The following is a 20,107-nucleotide window of genomic DNA, read 5'->3' as shown; positions in this document are numbered from 1 at the left end:
TGGAACCCATTGCCGTCCTCGTCATATGAGCGGCATTCAAAAAGCGTGCATCCACCAGTAATGCGAGCTCACGGAACAGCCGTACAGGAGGGGACCTATAGTCTATTAAGACAAGTATAGAGTAATTAAGCCAGCATCGATACGTACCGCCGGGATCAGATAATAAACCAATAGGGGAGGGAACCTTTCAGTATCCCTCCTCATATAGCCAAAAAGTACATCCCTGACAGTCGGTTGCTATATTGCTATTTAAGTCACGGTCCAGGTTCATAAGCCAAGTACTACTGCGTCCAGTTAGTATAAAGAAAGTCAGTTGGTTGAACCGAGCCGCCGGGGACAATGGGCGTTTACTACGGTGGAGCCTGGCCTTACAATCCTATAACTTTACCATCTCTCATAAAAAGGTCCGGGACCACGGGAATGCTGATGGACTCTCTCGGCAGCAGGACACTGATGGGCGGAGACTGACAGCACCGGGCCCAGATCTCATCACTAGTCAGAAAGGGAATGCCTGCAGGCAAACGGAACCCTATTTCCTGACCACCCAATTAATAGTAGAAATAAATTAGAATTATAACCTTTATTGAGCTACGTGTAGCAAAGACAAACTATACACACAAATTTTAAAATTACACTGCCGCAGACGAAGTCAGTATATCAGCTGGAAGAACCCAGCAGAGTGTCTGAAAATTGCGATGTATGCCGAGTAACAGCAGACAGTCTGTGCAAGGGCAACAAGTGCCTCTAGTTATATATAGACAGAGATCTGGCTGAGGCAGGGATCTAAAAATTAATAAAGCCCCCCCGACATGTTTCGCTAACTCGTAGCGTCCTCAGGGGTACACTGGGCTAATTAACCTAATTAGCCCCGTGTACCCCTGAGGACGCTACGAGTTAGCGAAACATGTCGGGGGGGCTTTATTAATTTTTAGATCCCTGCCTCAGCCAGATCTCTGTCTATATATAACTAGAGGCACTTGTTGCCCTTGCACAGACTGTCTGCTGTTACTCGGCATACATCGCAATTTTCAGACACTCTGCTGGGTTCTTCCAGCTGATATACTGACTTCGTCTGCGGCAGTGTAATTTTAAAATTTGTGTGTATAGTTTGTCTTTGCTACACGTAGCTCAATAAAGGTTATAATTCTAATTTATTTCTACTATTAATTGGGTGGTCAGGAAATAGGGTTCCGTTTGCCTGCAGGCATTCCCTTTCTGACTATATATTTTACCCGCTGACTACCCAGGGTCAAACCTGTGTTTCTTGTCACAGATCTCATCACTGACCCGACAGAGGGTCAGCAGGACTGATTCTGGATCTAAGCTGGGGGAGGTCTGTGGCGGAACGGGTGACGGTTAAAGGCATTGTACCCAAATACAGGTTAAGCCTGCCGCAAACCGTCGCACTCCCGCCATCCGGGTGCCATAGCTTAGATGGCGCCCGGTGCTAGATGGGGATATGTCCCCTCAAACTGCATTACGTTATGTTTGATAACCAGTTGATTTGTATTGTATTGTATTCAGTGCTGCTTCACTGTCCTCCCCCTCTAGGGTTAATCTTACACTGAAGGAGAATGAGTCACAGGCTGAGAGCGGGAACATGTCTAATGTAAATAAGAAAAAGGAGGGGTCCTGTTTCCTGAGGGAGGGGTTGGTGAGTGAGGGATATAGTGGTGCTGGATGAGTTCTCAGTTAGTTGCAGCCCAGGAGAGGATGAGATAGCAGTGTGAGCTGCAGGCAGGGGCTGTCTACCTCAGAGATGGTACCTGACCTAGGGACAGTAATAGAGGACAAGTGCTGGAGTCCCATCTAACTAAGGAGGATCTGGAGACACCCCAAAGGATGAAAGGTACAGTGGAGAGACCCCATAGTGAGGTAGCCTGTCCCATCCAGCCCAGAGGGGAGAAGCAGCGATGCATTGTTTCTGTGTGTGTCTGTCCCTGTTAATAAACGCGCCGCTGTGGCTTGTCCCCTGTTAATCTGTGTCGCCTGAATCTATCGCCCACATTCTCTTGGCGTAAACCGACCCCCACTGACCCGGTTTCGCCACATTTGGTGGCAGCGGTGGGATAGATTCAGCCCGTTCTAGGGGAAGCGGCAGGGGATAGGTACCCTGGTACCATCCGGCGCTTCGCGGCCAGACCTCAAGGGCGGACTGCCACACGTGCTGCAGTACAGGGGGACCACAGGCACCTAAATCCCCAGTCATGGAGCCTGACTCTATGGATCCTCCCGGCGGAGCAGAGGCTGTCCCCTATGGCAGCTACCTCCGAATTACACTCCAAGAGCTGTGCCGGTTCCGGCGTATTGCCTTCTCGTCTCGCGACATCAAGGATCGGCTGATTGAGAAGCTCCAAGCCTGGGACCTGGCGAACCAGGCCGAGATGGGCGAGGGTGATGTTGACTACTGCCCCGAGGAACCGGCTAGTCGCCAGGGAACCGGCCGTAGAGCCATCTCGGACACCCAGGCCCTGCGGATGGGGGATCTGCTGACCGCTCTGGGGCCTCAAAGCTCCGAGGCCGAGCGCCTGATCATTGTTGGGGCCGTGGCCCGTGCAGTGGCACCCCCAGAGCCAACAACCCCAATCCCTGCCGGGCCCCGAAGACCCCAACTACGATACAACGACCTCCCCAAGTTGGATCCTTCGTCCACGGATATCGATGCGCACCTAACCATGCTGGAGACACAGCTACAGGTGCATGACATCCCCACCACCGAATGGGCTCGCTACGTGGGGCCCAGCCTGCAAGGGAGGGCCCTTGAAGTCTACCGGAGCCTAGGTCCAAAGGACGGACGGGACTACGGTTGCCTCCGGGACGCCCTGCTGAAGAGGTATGCGATCACCCCAGAGACTTACAGAGAGCGGTTCCGTAATTTGACACTCGCCGGCCAGGGTACCCATGTGGAACTGGCATCCCAGCTCCGCTTAAGCTGCTCCAGGTGGGCCGAGGGGAAGAAGGCCTTCAGTCGGGAGGCCCTGGAGGACCTCGTCATTTTGGAGCAACTCCTCTCCAGGATGGAGGTCCCCGTTCATGCCTGGGTCGCGGACCGCCACCCCAGCACCCCTGAAGATGCCGCCACCCTGGCCGACGAGTTCTTGGCCCACCGACCCCAGTGGAGAAGCCTTCCACGCCAGGACCAACGCCGAGAGCTCCGAGCCCCTACCAAAATAGCGGAACCACCCCGGCCAACTTCGATGAGACCCCAGCCGCAGCCTATGGCCGCCCCGATCCCTCCAAGGGTCCGCGGCCCTACGGACTCCCACCAGTGTTATGGGTGCCACCAGCCGGGGCACAACCGACGGGACTGCCCCCTGGCCCAATCAACGGTGCCCTTTCCCAGACCAACCCCAACCCGTGTCGCCTTTTGCCCGGAGGCGGGCGACCCCGATGAGTGTGACCACCTCCTAGATGCACCAGAGGTGGAGGAGGTGGTCTACCACGTAGAGCTTGCGAGCCTCGTGACGAACCAGGTCCCTGCCAACATGCAGGGCCACCTACAGCCCGTGGTGCTGGGACGCCGCACCGTCCAAGGACTCCGTGACTCGGGGGAATCCCTCACCCTGGTAAGAGCGGACCTGGTTCCCCAGTCTAAGGTTCTTCCCCAGCGATTAGCCCGGATTGCCCTGGCGGACGGACAGCAGCGGTCCATTCCCCGCGCCAGAGTTTACCTGGACTGGGGCCCCGGAAAAGGGGAGGTCGAAGTCGGGCTCATGCCGGATCTCCCCGCCGATGTCTTATTAGGGAACGACCTTGGGAACGGTCTCACAAGTCAGTTCGCTGGAGCCGTGACCCGCAGCCAAGCCCGGGAGAACCTTTACCGGCCACTACCACCGACCCGTGTAAACACCGAGGCTCCTCTCCCGGAAGCCCCGCCCCCCGAACCGCCGGTGGTAAGTACCCAAGCCCCTGACACCTCACAACTGACCGACCTGATGAACCCCCCGACAGACCTGGGGGAGGTGGATAGGGTCGCTTACGGATCCTTCCCTGTCCTCTGCCCGTAGCCTGGCCGATCGACCACCCAGTGGAGGGGCCCAGGCAGGGTTCCAGTGGGACAACGGGCTGTTGTACCAGGTCGAAGCCCCAACCAAGCCCGCGTCGCCCTGGACCGCCTCCAAACAGCTGCTTGTTCCCCAAGCCTACCGTGCATGACTGTTAACCCTGGCCCACGATATACCCACGGCGGGTCACACTGGGACCAGGTCCACCAGGGCCCGGCTCTCGAAGGCTTTCTTTTAGCCAGGGCTGACTGAGGAAGTGCGGCGGTACCGAGCTTCGTGCCCTGTCTGCCAACGGGTGGCGGGGGCCCCGCGCAAGGTGCCGCTCAAGCAGCTGCCCCTCATCCGAGAGCCCTTCCAGCGGGTGGCCATAGATCTGGTTGGCCCCATTAATCCCCCCAGCCGAGGGGGAAAGCGTTACATCCTAACCCTGGTAGACTTCGCTACCAGATACCCGGACGCAGTGGCTCTGTCCTCCATAGATGCCGAGCACGTCGCCCAGGGACTCATGGACATCTTCAGCCGGGTGGGGTTCCCGCGTGAGGTACTCACAGACCAGGGATCTCAATTCCAGGGAGAACTCATGCAGGACTTCTGGAATCGGCACGGGGTGAGTTCTCTAAGAACCACCGCCTACCACCCCCAAACGAACGGACTGTGTGAAAGGTTCAACGGTACCCTCAAGCAGTTGCTACTCCGATACGTCCACTCGGAGGGGAGAGACTGGGACCGCTCCTTGCAGCAGCTTCTCTTTGCCTATCGAGAGGTGCCGCAGGAGTCTACCGGGCACTCCCCATTCGAGTTGCTGTTCGCGAGGCGGGTCCGGGGACCCTTGGACTTAGTCCGGGAAGGTTGGGAAGGGAAGTTTGCAAGCCCGGAGATCCCGGTAGTAGACTATGTGAGCCAAATGCGGGAGCGCCTAGCACGGCTGATGGATTTGGCCCATCAGCGATTGGAAGTAGCTCGAAGCCGTCAACGGGACGAGTACAATCGTAGCGCCCGACCCCGAGAGCTGGGGGTGGGGGAGAAGGTACTGGTCCTCGCACCAGTACGAGGCAACAAGTTGCAGGCCAATTGGGCTGGACCGTACACTGTAGTGGGGCGACAGGGGACGACGAACTACCTAGTAGCCCACGACAAAGCAGAAAAGCGGGTACGGAACTACCACATAAACCGGCTCAAGGCCTATGTGGTAAGGGAGGTAGGAGCGGTCGTGATATGCTGCCCGCCCATGGACAACCCTGACGTGCACCGCATCCCTGACCTACTGGCAGAGGCCCGACGCCAGACAGGGCTGGCAGATGTGCAGCTTGAAGTCCAGCTATCGTGCTTGCAGAGTAGGGAGATGAGGGAGGTGTTAGCAGCCCAGGATGCCCTGTTCACCGCGTCCCCCGGACGTACCTCCCTAGTCGCTCACGAGGTCGACACTGGAGGAGCCCGACCCTTGAGGCAGCCCGCGTTCCGAGTGGCTCCCTCAGTGCTGACCGCGATGAGAAAAGAAGTAGAAGAAATGCTGGAGATGGGGGTCATTGTACCATCTCACAGTCCTTGGGCCGCCGGCGTTGTGTTGGTCCCCAAGAAGGACAAAACCACGAGGTTCTGTGTAGACTACCGGCGGCTGAACGAGGTAACCGTTACGGATGCCAATCCGATGCCCCGGATTGATGAGCTGCTCGATAGGCTGGGAGGGGCACACTTCGTGTCCACTCTGGATCTCAGCAAGGGCTACTGGCAGATTCCTCTGACCAAGGAAGCCCAAGAGCGCTCGGCGTTCATCACCCCGTTCGGCCTGTTTGAATTTACGTGCATGCCGTTCGGGAGGAAGAACGCCCCCGCGACCTTCCAGAGGCTGGTCGACCGGATCCTCGTGGGGTGTCAGGAGTTTGCCCAGGCCTACCTGGACGATATCACTATCTTTTGCGAGACTTGGGAGGAACACTTGGGGCACGTGGCGCAGATCCTGGAGCGCATCCGGTACGCCGGCCTCACCATCCGCCCCGACAAGTGCCAGATGGGGATGGCAAAAGTTGCCTACCTGGGGCACCGAGTGGGCAGCGGACAGATCCGCCCCGAGCCGGCCAAGGTGGAGGCCATTCTCCATTGGCCCCGGCCGGCCAACCAGAAGCAGGTTATGGCCTTTCTGGGAGTCACAGGGTAATACCGAAAATTCATCCCACAGTATAGTACCCTGGCCAAGCCCTTGACCGACTTGACGTCCAAAAGGTTCAGTCGACTGATGCCCTGGTCCCCTGACTGTGATGCGGCCTTCGGGAGCCTTAAGACTGCCCTCTCCACCTCCCCTGTCCTGGCTGCCCCTGACTTCCACCGGCGGTTCATAGTCCAAACCGATGCCTCAGAAGTCGGGCTGGGAGCTGTACTGAGCCAAGTGGACCAGGCGGGCCACGAACACCCGGTCGCGTACCTCTCCCGGAAGTTGCTGGACTGAGAGAGGGCATACGCAACCATTGAGAAGGAGTGCCTGACTGTCGTGTGGGCTCTAAAGAAGCTCCAGCCCTACGTTTATGGGAGGGAGTTCACATTAGTCACAGACCACAGTCCTCTCAGTTGGTTGAACCGAGCCGCCGGGGACAATGGGCGTTTACTACGGTGGAGCCTGGCCTTACAATCCTATAACTTTACCATCTCTCATAAAAAGGTCCGGGACCACGGGAATGCTGATGGACTCTCTCGGCAGCAGGACACTGATGGGCGGAGACTGACAGCACCGGGCCCAGATCTCATCACTGACCCGACAGAGGGTCAGCAGGACTGATTCTGGATCTAAGCTGGGGGAGGTCTGTGGCGGAACGGGTGACGGTTAAAGGAATTGTACCCAAATACAGGTTAAGCCTGCCGCAAACCGTCGCACTCCCGCCATCCGGGTGCCATAGCTTAGATGGCGCCCGGTGCTAGATGGGGATATGTCCCCTCAAACTGCATTACGTTATGTTTGATAACCAGTTGATTTGTATTGTATTGTATTCAGTGCTGCTTCACTGTCCTCCCCCTCTAGGGTTAATCTTACACTGAAGGAGAATGAGTCACAGGCTGAGAGCGGGAACATGTCTAATGTAAATAAGAAAAAGGAGGGGGCCTGTTTCCTGAGGGTGGAGTGGGTGAGTGAGGGATATAGTGGTGCTGCATGAGTTCTCAGTTAGTTGCAGCCCAGGAGAGGATGAGATAGCAGTGTGAGCTGCAGGCAGGGGCTGTCTACCTCAGAGATGGTACCTGACCTAGGGACAGTAATAGAGGACAAGTGCTGGAGTCCCATCTAAATAAGGAGGATCTGGAGACACCCCAAAGGATGAAAGGTACAGTGTAGAGACCCCATAGTGAGGTAGCCTGTCCCATCCAGCCCAGAGGGGAGAAGCAGCTATGCATTGTTTCTGTGTGTGTCTGTCCCTGTTAATAAACGTGCCGCTGTGGCTTGTCCCCTGTTAATCTGTGTCGCCTGAATCTATCACCCACATTCTCTTGGCGTAAACCGACCCCCACTGACCCGGTTTCGCCACATGTGCCCCCATTATATTCTGTACATAGAGGTGTAATGTGGCCTCATTATATTCTGTACATAGAGGTGTAATGTGCCCCCATTATATTCTGTACATAGCGGTGTAATGTGTCCCCATTTTATTCTGTACATAGAGGTGTAATGTGTCCCATTATATTCTGTATATAGAAGTGTAATGTGTCCCCATTATATTCTGTACATAGAGGTGTAATGTGTCCCCATTATATTCTACATAGAGGTGCCATGTGTCTCCATTATATTCTGTACATAGAGGTGTAATGTACCCCCATTATATTCTATATATAGAGGTGTAATGTGCCCCCAGTATATTCTATACATAGAGGTGTAATGTGTCCCCATTATATTCTGTACATAGTGGTGTAATGTCTCCCCATTATATTCTATACATAGAGGTGTAATGTGTCCCCATTATATTCTGTTCATAGAGGTGTAATGTGTCCCCATTATATTCTGTACATAGAGGTGTAATATCTCCCCATTATATTCTGTACATAGAGGTGTAATGTGTCCCCATTATATTCTGTACATAGAGGTGTAATGTGTCCCCATTATATTCTGTACATAGAGGTGTAATGTGTCCCCATTATATTCTGTACATAGAGGTGTAATGTGTCCCCATTATATTCTGTACATAGAGGTGTAATGTGTCCCCATTATATTCTGTACATAGAGGTGTAATGTGTCCCCATTATATTCTGTACATAGAGGTGTAATGTGTCCCCATTATATTCTGTACATAGAGGTGTAATGTGTCCCCATTATATTCTGTACATAGAGGTGTAATGTGTCCCCATTATATTCTGTACATAGAGGTGTAACGTGCCCCCATTATATTCTGTATATAGAGGTGTAATGTCTCCCAATTATATTCTGTACATAGAGGTGTAATGTGTCCCCATTATATTCTGTACATAGAGGTGTAATGTCTCCCCATTATATTCTATACATAGAGGTGTAATGTGCCCCATTATATTCTGTTCTTAGAGGTGTAATGTGTCCCCATTATCTTCTGCACATAGAGGTGTAATGTGTCCCCATTATATTCTGTACATAGAGGTGTAATGTCTCGCCATTATATTCTGTATATAGAGGTGTAATGTGTCCCCATTATATTCTGTATATAGAGGTGTAATGTGTCCCCATTATATTCTGTACATAGAGGTGTAATGTGCCCCCATTATATTCTGCACATAGAGGTGTAATGTGTCCCCATTATATTCTGTACATAGAGGTGTAATGTCTCCCCATTATATTCTGTACATAGAGGTGTAATGTGTCCCCATTATATTCTGTATATAGAGGTGTAATGTCTCCCCATTATATTCTGTACATAGAGGTGTAATGTGTCCTCATTATATTCTGTACATAGAGGTGTAATGTGTCCCCATTATATTCTGTACATAGAGGTGTAATGTGCCCCCATTATATTCTGTACATAGAGGTGTAACGTGTCCCCATTATATTCTGTACATAGAGGTGTAATGTGCCCCCATTATATTCTGTATATAGAGGTGTAATGTGCCCCCATTATATTCTGTACATAGAGGTGTAATGTGTCCCCATTATATTCTGTACATAGATGTGTAATGTCTCCCCATTATATTCTGTATATAGAGGTGTAATGTGTCCCCATTATATTCTGTACATAGAGGTGTAATGTGTCCCCATTATATTCTGTACATAGAGGTGTAATGTGTCCCCATTATATTCTATACATAGAGGTGTAATGTGTCCCCATTATATTCTGTACATAGAGGTGTAATGTGCCCCATTATATTCTGTTCTTAGAGGTGTAATGTGTCCCCATTATCTTCTGCACATAGAGGTGTAATGTGTCCCCATTATATTCTGTACATAGAGGTGTAATGTCTCCCCATTATATTCTGTACATAGAGGTGTAACGTGTCCCCATTATATTCTGTACATAGAGGTGTAATGTGCCCCCATTATATTCTGTATATAGAGGTGTAATGTGCCCCCATTATATTCTGTACATAGAGGTGTAATGTGTCCCCATTATATTCTGTACATAGATGTGTAATGTCTCCCCATTATATTCTGTATATAGAGGTGTAATGTGTCCCCATTATATTCTGTACATAGAGGTGTAATGTGTCCCCATTATATTCTGTACATAGAGGTGTAATGTGTCCCCATTATATTCTATACATAGAGGTGTAATGTGTCCCCATTATATTCTGTACATAGAGGTGTAATGTGCCCCATTATATTCTGTTCTTAGAGGTGTAATGTGTCCCCATTATCTTCTGCACATAGAGGTGTAATGTGTCCCCATTATATTCTGTACATAGAGGTGTAATGTCTCCCCATTATATTCTGTACATAGAGGTGTAATGTGTCCCCATTATATTCTGTACATAGAGGTGTAATGTCTCCCCATTATATTCTGTACATAGAGGTGTAATGTGTCCCCATTATATTCTGTATATAGAGGTGTAATGTCTCCCCATTATATTCTGTACATAGAGGTGTAATGTGTCCTCATTATATTCTGTACATAGAGGTGTAATGTGTCCCATTATATTCTGTACATAGAGGTGTAATGTGTCCCCATTATATTCTGTATATAGAGGTGTAATGTGCCCCCTTTATATTCTGTATATAGAGGTGTAATGTGTCCCCATTATATTCTGTACATAGAGGTGTAATGTGCCCCCATTATATTCTGTACATAGAGGTGTAACGTGTCCCCATTATATTCTGTACATAGAGGTGTAATGTGCCCCCATTATATTCTGTATATAGAGGTGTAATGTGCCCCCATTATATTCTGTACATAGAGGTGTAATGTGTCCCCATTATATTCTGTACATAGATGTGTAATGTCTCCCCATTATATTCTGTATATAGAGGTGTAATGTGTCCCCATTATATTCTGTACATAGAGGTGTAATGTGTCCCCATTATATTCTGTACATAGAGGTGTAATGTGTCCCCATTATATTCTATACATAGAGGTGTAATGTGTCCCCATTATATTCTGTACATAGAGGTGTAATGTGTCCCCATTATATTCTGTACATAGAGGTGTAATGTGTCCTCATTATATTCTGTATATAGAGGTGTAATGTCTCCCCATTATATTCTGTACATAGAGGTGTAATGTGTCCCCATTATATTCTGTACATAGAGATGTAATGTGTCCCCATTATATTCTGTACATAGAGGTGTAATGTGTCCCCATTATATTCTGTATATAGAGGTGTAATGTGTCCCCATTATCTTCTGCACATAGAGGTGTAATGTGTCCCCATAATATTCTGTACATAGAGGTGTAATGTGTCCCCATTATATTCTGTACATAGAGGTGTAATGTGTCCTCATTATATTCTGTACATAGAGGTGTAATGTGTCCCCATTATACTCTGTACATAGAGGTGTAATGTGTCCCCATTATATTCTGTATATAGAGGTGTAATGTGTCCCCATTATATTCTGTACATAGAGGTGTAATGTGCCCCCATTATATTCTGTACATAGAGGTGTAATGTCTCCCCATTATATTCTGTACATAGAGGTGTAATGTGTCCCCATTATATTCTGTACATAGAGGTGTAATGTGTCCCCATTTTATTCTGTATATAGAGGTGTAATGTGTCCCCATTATATTCTATACATAGAGGTGTAATGTGCCCCCATTATATTCTGTACATAGAGGAGTAATGTGTCCCCATTATATTCTGTACATAGAGGTGTAATGTGCCCCCATTATATTCTGCACATAGATGTGTAATGTCTCCCCATTATATTCTGTACATAGAGGTGTAATGTGTCCCCATTATATTCTGTAAATAGAGGTGTAATGTCTCCCCATTATATTCTGTACATAGCGGTGTAATGTGTCCCTATTATATTCTGTACATAGCGGTGTAATGTGCCCCCATTATATTCTGTACATAGAGGTGTAACGTGCCCCCATTATATTCTGTACATAGCAGTGTAATGTGTCCCTATTATATTCTGTACATAGCGGTGTAATGTGCCCCCATTATATTCTGTACATAGAGGTGTAATGTGTCCCCATTATATTCTATATATAGAGGTGTAATGTGCCCCCATTATATTCTGTACATAGAGGTGTAATGTCTCCCCATTATATTCTGTACATAGAGGTGTAATGTGTCCCCATTATATTCTGTACATAGAGGTGTAATATGTCCCCATTATATTCTGTACATAGCGGTGTAATGTGTCCCCATTATATTCTGTACATAGAGGTGTAATGTGTCCCCATTATATTCTGTACATAGAGGTGTAATGTGCCCCCTTTATATTCTATACATAGAGGTGTAATGTGCCCCCATTATATTCTGTACATAGAGGTGTAATGTCTCCCCATTATATTCTGTATATAGAGGTGTAATGTGTCCCCATTATATTCTGTATATAGAGGTGTAATGTGTCCCCATTATATTCTGTACATAGAGGTGTAATATGTCCCCATTATATCCTGTACATAGAGGTGTAATGTCTCCCCATTATATTCTGTACATAGAGGTGTAATGTCTCCCCATTATATTCTGTACATAGAGGTGTAATGTGTCCCTATTATATTCTGTACATAGAGGTGTAATGTGTCCCCATAATATTCTGTACATAGAGGTGTAATGTGTCCCCATTATATTCTGCACATAGAGGTGTAATGTGTCCCCATTATATTCTGTACATAGAGGTTTAATGTGCCCCCATTATATTCTGTACATAGAGGTTTAATGTGCCCCCATTATATTCTGTACATAGAGGTGTAATGTATCCCCATTATATTCTATACATAGAGGTGCAATGTGCCCCCATTGTATTCTGTACATAGAGGTGTAATGTGTCCCCATTATATTCTGTACATAGAGGTGTAATGTCTCCCCATTATATTCTGTACATAGAGGTGTCATGTGTCTCCATTATATTCTGTACATAGAGGTGTAATGTGCCCCCATTATATCCTGTACATAGAGGTGTAATGTGTCCCCATTATATTCTGTACATAGAGGTGTAATGTCTCCCCATTATATTCTGTACATAGAGGTGTAATGTGTCCCCATTATATTCTGTACATAGAGGTGTAATGTGTCCCCATTATATTCTGTACATAGAGGTGTAATGTGTCCCAATTATATTCTGTACATAGAGGTGTAATGTGCCCCCATTATATTCTGTACATAGAGGTGTAATGTGCCCCCATTATATTCTGTACATAGAGGTGTAATGTGCCCCCATTATATTCTGTATATAGAGGTGTAATGTCTCCCCATTATATTCTGTACATAGAGGTGTAATGTGTCCCCATTATATTCTGTACATAGAGGTGTAATGTGTCCCCATTATATTCTGTACATAGAGGTGTAATGTGTCCCCATTATATTCTGTACATAGAGGTGTAATGTGTCCCCATTATATTCTGTACATAGAGGTCTAACGTGTCCCCATTATATTCTGTACATAGAGGTGTAATGTGTCCCCATTATATTCTGTACATAGAGGTGTAATGTGTCCCCATTATATTATGTACATAGAGGTGTAATGTGTCCCCATTATATCCTGTACATAGAGGTGTAATGTACCCCCATTATATTCTGTACATAGAGGTGTAATGTGTCCCCATTATATTCTGTACATAGAGGTGTAATGTGTCCCCATTATATTATGTACATAGAGGTGTAATGTGTCCCCATTATATCCTGTACATAGAGGTGTAATGTACCCCCATTATATTCTGTACATAGAGGTGTAATGTGTCCCCATTATATTCTGTACATAGAGGTGTAATGTGTCCCCATTATATTCTGTACATAGCAGTGTAATGTCTCCCCATTATATTCTGTATATAGAGGTGTAATGTGCCCCCATTATATTCTGTACATAGAGGTGTAATGTCTCCCCATTATATTCTGTATATAGAGGTGTAATGTGTCCCCATTATATTCTGTATATAGAGGTGTAATGTGCCCCCATTATATTCTGTACATAGAGGTGTAATGTGCCCCCATTATATTCTGTACATAGAGGTGTAATGTGTCCCCATTATATTCTGTACATAGAGGTGTAATGTCTCCCCATTATATTCTGTATATAGAGGTGTAATGTGTCCCCATTATATTCTGTATATAGAGGTGTAATGTGTCCCCATTATATTCTGTACATAGAGGTGTAATGTGCCCCCATTATATTCTGTATATAGAGGTGTAATGTCTCCCCATTATATTCTGTACATAGAGGTGTAATGTGTCCCCATTATATTCTGTACATAGAGGTGTAATGTGTCCCCATTATATTCGTACATAGAGGTGTAATGTGTCCCCATTATATTCTGTACATAGAGGTGTAATGTGTCCCCATTATATTCTGTACATAGAGGTATAACGTGTCCCCATTATATCCTGTACATAGAGGTGTAATGTACCCCCATTATATTCTGTACATAGAGGTGTAATGTGCCCCCATTATATTCTGTACATAGAGGTGTAATGTGTCCCCATTAAATTCTGTACATAGAGGTGTAATGTGCCCCCATTATATTCTGTACATAGAGGTGTAATGTGTCCCCATTATATTCTGTACATAGAGGTGTAATGTGTCCCCATTATATTCTGCACATAGAGGTGTAATGTGCCCCCATTATATTCTGTACATAGAGGTGTAATGTGTCCCAATTATATTCTGTACATAGAGGTGTAATGTCTCCCCATTATATTCTGTATATAGAGGTGTAATGTGCCCCCATTATATTCTGTACATAGCGGTGTAATGTGTCCCCATTATATTCTGTACATAGAGGTGTAATGTGCCCCCATTATATTCTGTACATAGCGGTGTAATGTGTCCCCATTATATTCTGTACATAGAGGTGTAATGTGTCCCCATTATATTCTGGATATAGAGGTGTAATGTGTCCCCATTATATTCTGTACATAGAGGTGTAATGTATCCCCATTATATTCTGTACATAGAGATGTAATGTGTCCCCATTATATTCTGTACATAGAGGTGTAATGTGTCCCATTATATTCTGTATATAGAGGTGTAATGTGTCCCCATTATATTCTGTACATAGATGTGTAATGTGTCCCCATTATATTCTGTACATAGAGGTGTAATGTGCCCCCATTATATTCTGTACATAGAGGTGTAATGTGCCCCCATTATATTCTGTACATAGAGGTGTAATGTGTCCACCATTATATTCTGTACATAGAGGTGTAATGTCTCCCCATTATATTCTGTACATAGAGGTGTAATGTGTCCCCATTATATTCTGTACATAGAGGTGTAATGTACCCCCATTATATTCTGTACATTGAGGTGTAATGTCTCCCCATTATATTCTGTACATAGAGGTGTAATGTGTCCCCATTATATTCTGTACATAGATGTGTAATGTGTCCCTATTATATTCTGTATATAGAGGTGTAATGTGTCCCCATTATATTCTGTACATAGAGGTGTAATGTGTCACCATCATATTCTGTACATAGAGGTGTAATGTGTCCCCATTATATTCTGTACATAGAGGTCTAATGTGTCCCCATTATATTCTGTACATAGAGGTGTAATGTGCCCCCATTATATTCTGTACATAGCGGTGTAATGTGTCCCCATTATATTCTGTACATAGAGGTGTAATGTGCCCCCATTATATTCTGTATATAGAGGTGTAATGTGCCCCCATTATATTCTGTACATAGAGGTGTAATGTGCCCCCATTATATTCTGTACATAGAGGTGTAATGTGTCCCCATTATATTCTGTACATAGAGGTGTAATGTGTCCCCATTATATTCTGTATATAGAGGTGTAATGTGTGCCCATTATATTCTGTACATAGAGGTGTAATGTGTACCCATTATATTCTATACATAGAGGTGTAATGTGTCCACCATTATATTCTGTATATAGAGGTGTAATGTGTCCCCATTATATTCTGTACATAGAGGTGTAATGTGTCCCCATTATATTCTTTACATAGATGTGTAATGTGTCCCCATTATATTCTGTATATAGAGGTGTAATGTGTCCCCATTATATTCTGTATATAGAGGTGTAATGTGTCCCCATTATATTCTGTACATAGAGGTGTAATGTGTCCCCATTATATTCTGTATATAGAGGTGTAATGTGTCCCCATTATATTCTGTATATAGAGGTGTAATGTGTCTCCATTATATTCTGTACATAGAGGTGTAATGTGTCCCCATTATATTCTGTACATAGAGGTGTAATGTCTCCCCATTATATTCTGTACATAGAGGTGTAATGTGTCCCCATTATATTCTGTATATAGAGGTGTAATGTGCCCCCATTATATTCTGTACATAGAGGTGTAGTGTCTCCCCATTATATTCTGTATATAGAGGTGTAATGTGTCCCCATTATATTCTGCACATAGAGGTGTAATGTGTCTCCATTATATTCTGTACATAGAGGTGTAATGTCTCCCCATTATATTCTGTACATAGAGGTGTAATGTGCCCCCATTATATTCTGTACATAGAGGTGTAATGTCTCCCCATTATATTCTGTACATAGAGGTGTAATGTGTGCCCATTATATTCTGTACATAGAGGTGTAATGTGTCCCCATTATATTCTGTACATAGAGGTGTAATGTGTCCCCATTATATTCTGTACATAGAGGTGTAATGTGTCCCCATTATATTCTGTACATAGAGGTCTAACGTGTCCCCATTATATTCTGTACATAGAGGTGTAATGTGCCCCCATTATATTCTGTACATAGAGGTGTAATGTGTCCCCATTATATTCTGTACATAGAGGTGTAATGTGCCCCCATTATATTCTGTACATAGAGGTGTAATGTGTCTCCATTATATTCTGTACATAGAGGTGTAATGTGTCCCCAGTATATTCTATACATAGAGGTGTAATGTCTCCCCATTATATTCTATACATAGAGGTGTAATGTGCCCCCATTATATTCTGTACATAGAGGTGTAATGTGTCCCCAGTATATTCTATACATAGAGGTGTAATGTCTCCCCATTATATTCTATACATAGAGGTGTAATGTGTCCCCATTATATTCTGTACATAGAGGTGTAATGTGTCCCCATTATATTCTGTACATAGAGGTGTAATGTGTCCCCATTATATTCTGTACATAGAGGTGTAATGTCTCCCCATTATATTCTGTATATAGAGGTGTAATGTCTCCCCATTACATTTTGTATATAGAGGTGTAATGTATCCCCATTATATTCTGTACATAGAGGTGTAATGTGTCCCCATTATATTCTGTATATAGAGGTGTAATGTGTCCCCATTATATTCTGTATATAGAGGTGTAATGTATCCCCATTATATTCTGTACATAGAGGTGTAATGTCTCCCCATTATATTCTATACATAGAGGTGTAATGTGCCCCCATTATATTCTGTATATAGAGGTGTAATGTGTCCCATTATATTCTGTACATAGAGGTGTAATGTGTCCCCATTATATTCTGTACATAGCGGTGTAATGTGTCCCCATTATATTCTGTACATAGAGGTGTAATGTCCCCCCATTATATTCTGTACATAGAGGTGTAATGTGTCCCCATTATATTCTGTACATAGAGGTGTAATGTCTCCCCATTATATTCTGTACATAGAGGTGTAATGTCTCCCCATTATATTCTGTACATAGAGGTGTAATGTCTCCCCATTATATTCTGTACGTAGAGGTGTAATGTGTCCCCATTATATTCTGTATATAGAAGTGTAATGTGTCCCATTATATTCTGTACATAGAGGTGTAATGTCTCCCCATCATATTCTGTACATAGAGGTGTAATGTGTCCCCATTATATTCTGTACATAGAGGGGTAATGTGTCCCCATTATATTCTGTACATAGAGGTGTAATGTCTCCCCATTATATTCTGTACATAGAGGTGTAATTTGTCCCCATTATATTCTGTACATAGAGGTGTAAAGTGTGCCCATTATATTCTATACATAGAGGTGTAATGTCTCCCCATTATATTCTGTACATAGAGGTGTAATGTCTCCCCATTATATTCTGTACATAGAGGTGTAATGTCTCCCCATTATATTCTGTACATAGAGGTGTAATGTCTCCCCATTATATTCTGTACATAGAGGTGTAATGTCTCCCCATTATATTCTATACATAGAGGTGTAATGTCTCCCCATTATATTCTGTACATAGAGGTGTAATGTGTCCCCATTATATTCTGTACATAGATGTGTAATGTGTCCCCATTATATTCTGTATATAGAGGTGTAATGTGCCCCCATTATATTCTGTACATAGAGGTGTAATGTCTCCCCATTATATTCTGTATATAGAAGTGTAATGTGCCCCCATTATATTCTGTACATAGAGGTGTAATGTGTCCCCATTATATTCTGTACATAGAGGTGTAATGTCTCCCCATTATATCCTGTATATAGAGGTGTAATGTGTCCCCATTATATTCTGTATATAGAGGTGTAATGTGTCCCATTATATTCTGTACATAGAGGTGTAATGTCTCCCCGTCATATTCTGTACATAGAGGTGTAATGTGTCCCCATTATATTCTGTACATAGAGGGGTAATGTGTCCCCATTATATTCTGTACATAGAGGTGTAATGTGTCCCCATTATATTCTGTACATAGAGGTGTAATGTGTCCCCATTATATTCTGTACATAGAGATGTAATGTGCCCCCATTATATTCTGTACATAGAGGTGTAATGTGTCACATTATATTCTGTATATAGAAGTGTAATGTGTCCCATTATATTCTGTACATAGAGGTGTAATGTCTCCCCATCATATTCTGTACATAGAGGTGTAATGTGTCCCCATTATATTCTGTACATAGAGGTGTAATGTGTCCCCATTATATTCTGTATATAGAGGTGTAATGTCTCCCCATTATATTCTGTACATAGAGGTGTAATGTCTCCCCATTATATTCTGTACATAGAGGTGTAATGTGTCCCCATTATATTCTGTACATAGAGGTGTAATGTGTCCCCATTATATTATGTACATAGAGGTGTAATGTCTCCCCATTATATTCTGTACATAGAGGTGTAATGTGCCCCCATTATATTCTGTACATAGAGGTGTAATGTGCCCCCATTATATTCTGTACATAGAGGTGTAATGTGCCCCCATTATATTCTGTATATAGATTTGTAATGTGTCCCCATTATATTCTGTACATAGAGGTGTAATGTGCCCCCATTATATTCTGTACATAGAGGTGTAATGTGCCCCCATTATATTCTGTACATAGAGGTGTAATTTGTGCCCATTATATTCTGTACATAGAGGTGTAAAGTGTCCCCATTATATTCTATACATAGAGGTGTAATGTCTCCCCATTGTATTCTGTACATAGAGGTGTAATGTGTCCCCATTATATTCTGTACATAGAGGTGTAATGTCTCCCCATTATATTCTGTACATGGAGCTGTAATGTGTCCCCATTATATCTGTACATAGCGGTGTAATGTCTCCCCATTATATTCTGTACATGGAGGTGTAATGTGCCCCCATTATATTCTGTACATAGAGGTGTAATGTGTCCCCATTATATTCTGTACATAGAGGTGTAATGTGTCCCCATTATATTCTGTACATAGAGGTGTAATATGTCCCCATTATATTCTGTACATAGAGGTGTAATGTCTCCCCATTATATTCTGTACATAGAGGTGTAATGTGTCCCCATTATATTCTGTACATAGAGGTGTAATGTCTCCCCATTATATTCTGTACATAGAGGTGTAATGTCTCCCCATTATATTCTGTACATAGAGGTGTAATGTGTCTCCATTATATTCTGTACATAGAGGTGTAATGTGCCCCCATTATATTCTGTATATAGAGGTGTAATGTGTCCCCATTATATTCTGTACATAGAGGTGTAATGTGCCCCCATTATATTCTGTATATAGAGGTGTAATGTGCCCCCATTATATTCTGTATATAGAGGTGTAATGTCTCCCCATTATATTCTGTACATAGATGTGTAATGTGCCCCCATTATGTTCTGCTGCAATACTGCACCATTATATGGATGGAACTGCCTAAACAGCATTTTATTTTTTTGCACCAAGAAGTTCCTGTGATGCTGTAACAACCCCAGTAATAGTCGCCCACATTAGAGCCGCCACAGGTGACCCCATAACAAGGATTGACGTCTTTGATTTCATCATGCCCGATCCTTTATTCCCACGGGAGATAGGCACGAGCGTTCGGCTGACAGCTATCTCAGGGGTATGGGCGGCTTAGGACTTTCGGGGTGAGATCGGTTCATCACATTTCACTGAGGCCGGACACAACATCATTATTTACAATACTCACTTATATCTGACGTAACAGACGACACCATAAAAAGTTCCAAGGAGGAAGATGTTGGCAATAGAGGCAGCAATCACAATGATCTTATTCCAGAAGTATTTTGGTGCCTCAGTAGTAGGAGGAGGAGGAGGTACTGAGAAAGAAGGAGAAACCATATAAGCGTTCCGATCACCGGTCCATGATTATTATTATTATTATTATTACTACAGGCCATTTCATACAAATTTGAAATCCAAAA

The 20,107-nt window shown here is 44.6% G+C and overlaps 1 protein-coding gene across 1 annotated transcript in view; it reads right to left on the bottom strand.

Annotated features, from left to right (window-relative positions):
• LOC142698051 (uncharacterized) overlaps positions 1–20,107 on the bottom strand; it is a 92,194-nt gene that overhangs the window by 3,576 nt on the left and 68,511 nt on the right. The window contains exon 4 of the mRNA XM_075847779.1: positions 19,873–20,002. Within this exon, the coding sequence (XP_075703894.1) occupies positions 19,873–20,002 (130 nt within the window). The remainder of the gene's footprint in view (positions 1–19,872; positions 20,003–20,107) is intronic.

The sequence above is a fragment of the Rhinoderma darwinii genome (genome assembly GCF_050947455.1).
Source record: "Rhinoderma darwinii isolate aRhiDar2 chromosome 11 unlocalized genomic scaffold, aRhiDar2.hap1 SUPER_11_unloc_4, whole genome shotgun sequence".
Lineage (NCBI taxonomy): Eukaryota > Metazoa > Chordata > Amphibia > Anura > Rhinodermatidae > Rhinoderma > Rhinoderma darwinii.
Note: the sequence above shows the minus strand (reverse complement) of the source record. Positions and strands in the feature narration are given on the sequence as shown.